This window comes from Chlorocebus sabaeus, chromosome 20 (genome assembly GCF_047675955.1).
Source record: "Chlorocebus sabaeus isolate Y175 chromosome 20, mChlSab1.0.hap1, whole genome shotgun sequence".
Classification (NCBI taxonomy): Eukaryota; Metazoa; Chordata; class Mammalia; order Primates; family Cercopithecidae; genus Chlorocebus; species Chlorocebus sabaeus.
The window spans coordinates 15580972-15591173 of record NC_132923.1 but is presented as its reverse complement, the minus strand read 5'-3'; the positions used below and the strand labels follow the sequence as shown (position 1 = coordinate 15591173).

The window sequence follows — 10202 nt, the reverse complement described above, 5'->3', positions numbered from 1 at the left end:
TCTCATATTGGGTACTGGTAGCCCTACTGTGCACACAAACAACCAGGCTCATGTACTCCATGGTCTCTTCATTACTTTGTCCTGCTTTCTGGCTTGTTTTTGTCATTGCTTCACCCCTCTAGTCCCTGGAAAACAAGCTACAGAAAAAACTTTTCCATCAACTTTGACCTAATTTCCTGGTCACAGATTTGAAGGGGAGGAGCCGCTAAATTCTTGAACAGGTGAGAAACGGGCGGAGAGTTCAGGTGAAAGTCACCCTGGCGATAGGTAGAAATAGAGACTGACACTTTGGTAATGGAAGAGAGACAAAGAGAGGGAGGAGTGTGCTATGGAAAATGAATGATAAACGAAAAATGAAGATTGAAATAGAAAAGGATCTTTTAAATCTCACTTTCTGTTAAATTCACATTGATTTTAGTTTGCTTATCATTTATTTATTTATTTTCGAGGTAAAATCTGTCCCCCAGGCTGCAGTGCAAGTGGTGCAATCATAGCTCACTGTAATCTAGAACTTCTAGGCTTGAATGATCCTCTTGCCTCAGCCTCATGAGTAGCTAGGGCTATAACACCCCACGTTGATTTCATGTAGAATTTCCAGGTGCCTGTTATTTGGAATTAGTTTGTGAAAGTCCTCAGAAAAGCCGTTCCCCAAATAAGGGCCCGGACCAGATCTGTGCAAAGATTTAAATTAGCCATCCCAGGGTTTCTCACCGGTCAGTTCTTTAGGAATGAAAATCACTGCCGGGCGTGGTGGCTCACACCTGTGAACACTTTGGGAGGCTGAGGCGGGTGAATCATGGGAAGTCAGGAGTTCAAGACCAGCCTGGCCAACATGGTGAAACCCAGTCTCTACTAAAAATACAAAAATTAGCTGGGCATGGTGGCTCATGCCTGTAATCCCATCTACTCAAGAGGCTGAGGTAGGAGAATCGCTTGAACCTGGAAGGCAGAGGGTGCAGTGGGCCAAGATTGGGCCACTGCACTCCAGCATAGGAGACAGCGAAATTCTATGTCAAAAAAAAAAAAAAAAAAAAAAGGAATGAAAATCACACCAATTAAACATGGGATTGTTTAATCCCATGTTTAGCCAATTACTAATAGTAGTAGTGCTCTACTATTACCCTACAAGGAATAGGAACCACCAAAGCATCTAAGGGATGAGGGTGGAGTTGAATAGTTAGCAAACATTTACTGAGTTATGTGCTTGAATAGGAATTGTGAAAACAAAAAATGGTTAGCTGCCTCCAAAGAATACTCATAGCTCTATATCCTCTTAAGTCCTGAATAGTTATCCTTGTTAGTATATAAATCAAGTTTACACTGGTAAGAAACTTCATGATAAAACCAAATTATGAAAAAGGGATCTTCAGCCGGGTGTGGTCTCATGCCTGTATTCCCAACACTTTGGGAGGCCAGGGCCAGCAGATCACTTGAGCCCAGAAGGTTGAGGCCACCCTGGACAGCATGGCAAAACCCCAGTTCTACAAAAAATATAAAAATTAGCTGAGTGTAGTGGTGTGTACCTGTAGCCTAGCTATGTGGGAGACTGAGATGGGAGGTTCACTTGAGCCCAGGTCAAGGCTGAGTGAGCTAAGATCATGCTACCACACTCCAGCCTAGGTGAGACTGTCTTAAAAAAAAAAAAAGGAACCTCCACTCTTTTCTTTCAAATTCCCTCATAAACATCATTTCCCTGTATTTCAAGAACTCATCAACTCCAAAACTGAAGGAATTTAGTAATAATTAGCTATGGATTTGGAAAACTAGACAACCAGAAAATCCCAATATAGTTCTTCAGTGAATCTGAATGAAACATGCCTCAAACTGTTTCCCTCTTCACCTCCAGCCCCCACTCTGCCGCCATTCCTTAGGGTCCATAGGGAGTGTTTTCTCCACAAGGTTTTCACTGGTGTGGATTGTTAAGTAGAGGAAGACTCCTTTAGGCACACCTTCTTTCCAAAAGCTTCTCCAAAGCCATCTCACAGACATTTTTTTTTCCCGTTAAAAAAACTTTATTTTTATTTTTTACAAGAATATCCCCATCTGGGGTAAAAATATATCTGGTGAAGTACAAAATATAGTCTTTACCATACAAAAAGATACATAATACAAAAACATGAAACCACCTTCAGTCCACACTTTCTGGCTGCAGTAACTCTCAGAAAAGGGTGGAGCTCAGTGCTCTGACACAGGACAGTGAACAAAGTGCTATGGCTGAGAGTGACTGACCAAGTGCTGGCAGCTGCAGTGAGAGAGGGGCCAATATCCCTATCTCCTAACACAGGGCAGGAAGGGGGTTCGAAGGGCTTTTGTGAAGACCTGCCCTCTAGTTTCTCATGGCAGTATTTGGAGGTTCTGATCAGTGTTAGGCATTTTGATCGAGAGTTCCTCCTTGGGTTTGGAGAAGTCACAGTGGGCAAGGCTGACAGCAGCAACCCTTTCACATGATTTGAGTCTTAGAATTATGTAATTCTGTACATTGGGGCAATCTCAAAAGTAGTTAACAGTTTTTTTTTTTTTCTTTTTGTCTTTGGGCTTACCCCTAGAGACATAGTAGAGGAGTTTCAGCTTACATTTAAGATGGTGGAGGGGGGAGGACAAAAAATTTGACAGGAACTAAAGTGCTAAGAACATCACCTTAGAATCAATTCCAAGGACTTGCATGAAGAGAGAAATATCCTCCCATATGAAAATATTTGCAATAGGAGAACACAGTGCAATAGGCTCCAAAAATGGCTTTTAAGACCTTTGGTGGGACACAGTTACTACTGCTTTAAAAGCCAGGTTAAAGTACACTCTAAGCAAAGACGACCATAGAGCAGCTAGCTTCTTTTTTTATAATCACAGAGAAAGCTCTCTCCAAATGTCCATCAAATCAGCCCTAGAAGGTTTTTCTTTTTTTTCTGCAAGTGCACAAAGGGGAATACTGATTTTAAGAACCTCCTTTTCCCAAAGTTTTGGCCATAATTTCCCTTTTCATGTTCCTAGTTTGCTAAATTGGCTCTTTTCCACATGATAGATATATAAGTTCAAGGTCCAAAGTGGTTATCACAATTTGCACAAAGCCTCCAAGAAACCTTGAAAAGCTTATGCCAGGAGGCCATTTTCACCTGACCCGAAACTACCGAAAAGGCCTCAATTTTCAAGGAGATCTGAGAAAATGGATGGGCCTGAGTTTTTCTAGCTGTTTTTAAACCCATCCAACAAACACCCCTGTATCACAACATCGGCGCTGGCTGAGGATGAGTCCGCATCCTTTAAGGCCCAGGAGATTGCCTGCTGACCACCTCCTGCATTGGGAAGTCAGAGGCTAAGGTGGATCCACACTCCATTGCAGAGACTATTGAGTCTCTGAAAAAGTGAGAGTCCAGGAAGAGAGACAGAAAGAAGTAGGTAAAGCTGCTTCTTTTCTTCCACATGTTCACTGCACATTGTTGTTGAGGATGCACGGATCCACCTAACGGAAGAAACAGACTATTTCAGTTCAGGTAAGAACTAAAAGAACAAACCAGTTTAGCAATCCCTCTAAGTCAACTTCTTATAGAAAGCTTAGGACAAATTTAACAGTGAATATGACAATTCTTACCTCAGTATAAGTAGGTGGTGGCATGAACTTGAACTCAGGGGCATACATAAAGATAGGGCTGTCTTGAGCGCCATCCATGTCGTCTAGCAGAGGAGTGGTGGGGCTCTCCAATCGGTGATCTTCGGGAATGATATCCATATAGCAGGGAGGAGCTAGAAAAGAAAATATGGCCACATAAGAAGCCTGCCCAAGAAATGCTGGACCATCACAATTTTACACACCCAGGTAGACCAGAAATGAAGAAAAGACATTAGGTCTGGCTCACCTTCTGGGGTATCAGGGATATTCAGATCTACCCAACTCATCTCAGAGCTGGTTCGGCTGGCCATGCTGGATGTTCTGCTGCTTAGACCTGATCTGCTGCCAATTACCAGGGGCAGGTCAAGGATGACCTTCTTGGACCCAGGAACGCTAACATAGATCTAGAAAAGGAAGATGGTAGTTTGTTAGACCAGAGCTCTGGAGAAACAAGACAGTTATGGTAACAGATGAACAATTTCTCTGCTGAACCCACCCTGCATCTACTCACCAGTAAAGAATATTCAACTCGAAGAATGTTGCAGCCCAGGATAGAAGGCCTGATCTTCTGAACCCGAAGGCTCTTTCCACGCCATGATGCGCATGTCCCTGAGATAATATGATTGCCTCTGACTGATGATAACTTCTGAGTCAGCACCTTGGTCTGGCCATTGGCAAGATAAGTGTGGCGGGCCACAATGGCAGCTTTGGGGACCACAATTCGGGAACACGTATTCTCAAAGTCAGCATGGATGGAAATCTCATCACCTAGCAAAAAGAAAAATGAAAACTTACTGATACTCAGTATAGTTAATGACATTTCCTCTACCCCAGTCCCATGCCCTTGCCCCTAAACCCAGTTCCTGTTATATCTGTCTGCCATAAGCACTAGGATTTTACCTTCACAGAATCCTTTTCTGTCAATTCGAGCAGAGACAGACACCCGCCCATCAGGAATGAACATGCAGGAAACTTTCTTTTCCTTTTTAGCAGACACAGGTGCCTATGTAGAAGTGGACAAAAAGGTGTTTTGAGATGCTTCAATCTAATGCCCAAGACATCTGATTTATCATCCCTGTGACCCAGGAGAATATAATCTTTAAAATGAATCTCACCATTAAATCAGGGGTATTGACATCCACCAGATCTACTACTTCAAAGTTTTTCTTTGTCTCCTGAGTTGGCTGGCTGGGGCGGTCAAGAAAAGCCTTCACCCAGTAGTCTACACACCCGTATTTTCCTTTGAAGGATGTTCCCAGAGGCCTGTGTCAAGAAAATGAAAATTTTTAAATACTCTCCAAGGAACAGTAAGTGATCAAAGGAGGGCAAGATATTTCAGAAAGTTCAAAGATGCATTTAGCTGATATTTACCCCTGGGGAAGCTCAAAGCCGAACTTGTACTCATATTTGTTTCCAGGTCTCATGATCACCATCTCATTCTCACCTGAAGGGAAAGAAAATCGAGTAGCCATTAGGCTTCCTGTTACACTTAAAATGCATCTGTGTGATAAAGAATGCTTGGGTGGCATGCAAGGTATTGAAGTACCCCCAATTTCATCCCACAGATAGGTATTTTGATCATCCCATGTTGTTCTTAAAGAGAAATTCTGATGTATTTTGTTGGGCAGCACGTTCCCAAGTTGCCCTGCAATGCTTTTAAAGATTCACCCAGGACAGTTCTTCACTAACATCTCAAACAAGAAGTAGGCGAAGAATAAGCAACTAATGCACACATAAGATTTTTAACTATCCGAGGCAATGCCCCTCAGAATCACCTTTAGGACACAGCACCATAAAAAATTGTACAAACCACCCTTTTTTTTGGGGGGGTGGGGGGGTAGAATGTCTGCAAATTAGAAAAAAGGAAGTAACAACGTGCAATTCACACCACTCAAACTGAGCAACTTAAAACATTGCGTATAGTTTTGTGTATTCCTTTCAATTCTCTTCTCTAATCAGCTTTCACTCTCCAACAATGAATTGGGCCGCTTACCTGTTGGCTGGTCTTCCGGAAGAAGCGTGTCCTCATAGCGCAGGTACTCCGAAGTCTGTTTGCACTGCTGGGATCCCTGCATCCAGAGCACTTTAGCCACTCCGCAAGCAAGGATCCTAACGGCTTTGACACGAGTAACTTCACACACCTCCACTATCACCCGGCCAGCCACCTTCTCACCACTGCCGTACACCTTTTCAGGGTCGTTAAAGACCACCTCGAAAGACTTGATCTTCTTGAACATCACCATGATGGGACGGAGTTGGTTTGAGAGTTAGAAAAGACCGTGGAAGAATTTAAAAAAAAAAAAAAAAAGCACCAAATCGAGGAAACTCCTTTGCAGCAAATTATTTCACTCTTCCTAAGGAATGAAAATATTCTTAAGCAGTTTGAGCTTAAAAATAAAATAAGATTTAAACAAATGAATTTTAACTAGGTTTTCGAAAAGGCGTCCAAAAAATTTACGCCGCTGGTTACACTAAGCGATTTCAGAGAAAAAGTCTTCTTTCCCCCCGATTGCTAGAGAAGAGATCCGATCTCCGCAAGCACTCCTTCACAGAGAAAGAGAGGTTAGTTTCAAGCAGCAGGCGGAAACGGCTCTATATAGAAGCCCCGGCCAGAAGAGCCACGCGAGCGCTGGGCCGGAGGCTCGTGCTGCCCTCGTGCACATCCCTCCCATTGGCTGCCCGGTCCTTGTTTACCAGGCGCCCGACCAATCAGTGAGATCGCTGAGGCGCGTGGACACGGTGTGCTCCTGGCGGGGAAAATGGTTGTTGTGCTCGGGAGCGGCGCAGGGAGGGGGGAAGGAGAGGAATGAGAGGAAGGAGGGGGCTGTTGAGTCTTCACCCGGGCCTAGTGGAAGGAGGATACCACTGACCCTAAAACCTAGCCAGGGCGACAGGCCATCGGAGGGCGGGTGTGGACGTTTCTGGTCTGAGAGCGGTGGTTTGAGGTAAAAAGAAAATGTGCTTATGAGGGAATTTCATGCCTAGTCTTAGCCAGTGCAATTACTTTATAGTCTGTCGTTTATTCATGGCTTGTAAATAGCAAGTGTGTGAAAATCCCATAGCTCCAAGAATACTTTTAGGTTTGGGGCCGTGGAGCACAGAATGCTTGGTGTTACTGTTAAGGAACAGCCCCTTTGTCCTTCTCTTGCCCCGCATCCCTATTAAATGTAAAAAAACACCACCATCTCTGAGGGAAAGGAGAACTTTCAGGCCTCATTGCGGCTGTAGGACTGATGTCTTCTACTTCCCGTTCCAATCCCTTGGGGCTAGGGCTGGGGGCTGCGTGCGTGTGCTGTTCGTCACCCCCCCGCCCCTTGTACCCTCTCTTCCGTTCTCTCTGTTCTCTGGCACGGAAATAGGACAGGCGTGTTTACATCCTGTTGCTTATCCTGTTATCTCTTCAATTTCTGCCTGCAAAGTTGGGGAACACTTTTTCTGTGTTTCCAATTTACCTCATTACCTCTTTAGTGAGGTGTGTCCAGGCGCTGATAATCTTGCACTCCCTACTTGCTTCTGGAGGAAAAGGAAGTGGGGCGGGGGGACAAGGATGCTTCACTTTTTTCACTTTCTTCCAGAGTTATGTTCACTCTTTCTTGTCTCCCTCCCCTCTCCCAACTCACTAAATCAAATGTACGTCAATAAATCTGGTTAAAAGCAAGAAAGTTCTCTTGTTTATATCCAAATTTCCAGTGGAGAGATGGCCACACACCTGTTTGAAGGAACAATTTTTAAAAATATTTTCAAAGGTTTTTCCCTAAACGGTTTAGAAAACAGTAAGAAGGAAAAGAGAAGGAAGATCAGTCACCAGAGCACTATAAATTCAAGCCAGAAGAGACCCTACCCTCCCTTTGTTGGTTTCATTCTTTGTTGGTTTCGTTTGGCCAGCTGTCAGATGGATTTTCCCCTGCTGGCTGTGAGATGCTTTAGGAGCTGAGTACTGAGAACTTACTCTTAAATGTAATAAGAAAAACCTGTATGCAGAAGTGCAGGGATTCTTCCCCCTTTTCTTTGATTCATAGACCCTTCCCATATCTGTGCTGGGGTATCAGAAGATTATTATCTCATTCCTTGGGCTGGAAAGAGGAAGATAATGTCCCAAGATTGAGATGGGGAAGTAACTAAGAAGCATTCAAGTATATTGAAACCCTACCCAGTCAGCAAAAAAGAAACCTGTTCATCGCTGTTAAGGAGACTTCTTCCTTCCTCAGACACCCTAGCTGGATTGATACCCCAAGGCTAACAAGTTACAACTCAACCCCAATATTAAACAAGCTCAAGAATAGGCATCATGAGTCTCTTGGAAAACACACACACACACGCACGCATTAAACCCCAGGAACTTGTTGATCCTTAGGGCGTGTTTGAGGTGGCACCCTGTTCTAGAAGCTTAAGCAACTAGGCTTGAGGTGTTTTCAGTTGGTTAACAATAATGATTGAGTTACTGGGAGTAGAGGAGGTGGGACTCTGAAGTAATTTTTTTTGAGATAGAATCTCACTCTGTTGCCTAGGCTGCAGTGCAGTAGCCCGATCTTGGCTCACTGCAACCTCCGCCTCCTGGGTTTGAGCGATTTTCCTCCTCAGCCTCCCAAGTACTTGGGATTACAGGCATGTGCCACCACACCCAGCTAATTTTTGTATTTTTAGTAGGGACGGGGTTTCACCATCCCTTGAACTCCTGATCTCAAGTGATCCACCCACCTTGGCCTCCCAAAGTGCTGGGATTACAGGCGTGAGCCACCGTGCCCGGCCTGACTGAAGTAATATTTCTTTTTTTTTTGGAGTCCCGCTGTCTCCCAGGCTGGAGTGCACTGGTACGATTTCAGCTCACTGCAAGCTCGGCCTCCTGGGTTCACGCCATTCTCCTGGCTCAGCCTCCCAAGTAGCTGGGACTACAGGCACCTGCCACCATGCCCGGCTAATTTTTTGTATTTTTAGTAGAGACGGGGTTTCACCGTGTTAGCCAGGATGGTCTCGATCTCCTGACTTCGTGATCCACCCACCTTGGCCTCCCAAAGTGCTGGGATTACAGGCGTGAGCCACCGTGCCCGGCCAGTAATTTTAAAAGTTCCTAAATTGTGGCTTCTGGGAGAACGCTTAGTTTGATGGGTATGAAAGTGTAAATATCAAACATCAAAATGCTGACAAATATATGAATCAATATTGTTAACTACATAGTCAATATTGTTAAATATTGATAAATCTTAACTACATACATTTTGAGGGAATAGGAAAGATGGTGGCTAGTGATGGATCAGGGTGGTGGTAATATGGGACATCTTAAGAAAAGGGAACACTGATATTTATTTGGGCATGTCTCTGAAGTACTGAATTGCTGAGTTTTTAAAAATCCTATGACAATTCTCTTATTCTAAGTTTCTCTCCTGGGCTCTAGTTTCCTCGTATCTTCCCATTTGCAGAGCTCACTACAGACTATGTTGCTCTGTGTTATGCCTGGGTTCCTTTAAATGCCAAAAAATTATTTAGCTTTGGCAGCAGCTGCTGCCTACCAGGCCTGTAGCCAAGGCATGTTCTGAAGTGGAGCCCTCCTGGACACAGTTGTTTACAACCTTTCACCTTGTAACCTGGTATTCTGATAAAAATCTGCCCCCTGATTCTCCTTTCCCAGTTCTTGGGTCTAAGAAGAAAGACATTTTGTAAACTCTTGTCCTAAAATCAGGGTATAAAAACGCTTGTGAGGTTTGGGAAAAGACGTGGGCCAAGGAGGAACAGCAAAGTAGGGCACAGTCCAAGAGTTTTGCAAGTTGGATCATCTTTATCAGCCCCTTCAGTCCTAGTGCCAATAGGAAACCAAGTGGTGATTGTTGTTTGTTTGCTTTACTGCAAGTGATAGAATAAAGCCAGCACTTTGTTGCCAGTCAGAGACAAGACACTGATTGCATTCTTCTTTTCTTTAACCTGTGGCCTGACAAACATTTAGGACATGAAGACTCTTAGTTCTTAATGCAGAACAAAGCCCTTTCTTGGTCCTTTTAATCACTTCTGTCACCTCTACTCTGCAAACTTCCCTTTTACCCTTACTCATTTTCCTTTCTCTCTCTCTCTGTTTTTTTTTTTTTCAAGATGGGGTCTCACTCTCACCCAGGTTGGAATGCAGTGTCACTTGGCTCACTGAAACCTCCACATCCCAGGCTCAAGCAATCCTCCCACCTCAGCCTCCTGAGTAGCTGGGACTATAGATGTGCTCCAGCACACCTTGGTAATTTTTGTATTTTTGGTAGAGATGGGGTTTGCCATGTTGGCCAGGCTGGTCTCAAACTCCTGCTCAAGCAGTCCGCCTACCTCGGCCTCCCAAAGTGCTGGGATTATGGGCACCCTTTTCCCTTTCAATTTTTTCCCTAAGGAATTTAGAGGCAAACTGAGAGTTTGAAGACTGCCCAAGTCATAGATAAATAAGAATCAATTAACAATTGTAAGCCAGGTGTGGTGGCTCATGCCTGTAATCCCAGCACTTTGGGAGGCTGAAATGGGAGGATCACTTGCGGCCAGGAATTCAAGACCACCCTGGGCATTGTAGTGAGACCCCATCTCTATTTAAAAAAAAAATAGGCTGGGCACAGTGGCTCACGCCTGTAATCCC

General features: G+C 44.2%; 1 protein-coding gene across 1 annotated transcript; it reads right to left on the bottom strand.

The window, feature by feature from the left end:
* Window positions 1–2152: 2152 nt before the first annotated feature.
* On the bottom strand, window positions 2153–6179 carry TXNIP (thioredoxin interacting protein). The gene is made up of 8 exons (XM_007977281.3): window positions 5598–6179; window positions 4976–5048; window positions 4720–4867; window positions 4505–4607; window positions 4116–4372; window positions 3852–4008; window positions 3587–3738; window positions 2153–3457 (listed from the first exon to the last, which is right to left on the bottom strand). The coding sequence occupies exons 1-8, from the start codon at window positions 5845–5847 to the stop codon at window positions 3422–3424; spliced, it is 1176 nt and encodes a 391-aa protein (XP_007975472.3). The 5' UTR covers window positions 5848–6179; the 3' UTR covers window positions 2153–3421.
* Window positions 6180–10202: the final 4023 nt, after the last annotated feature.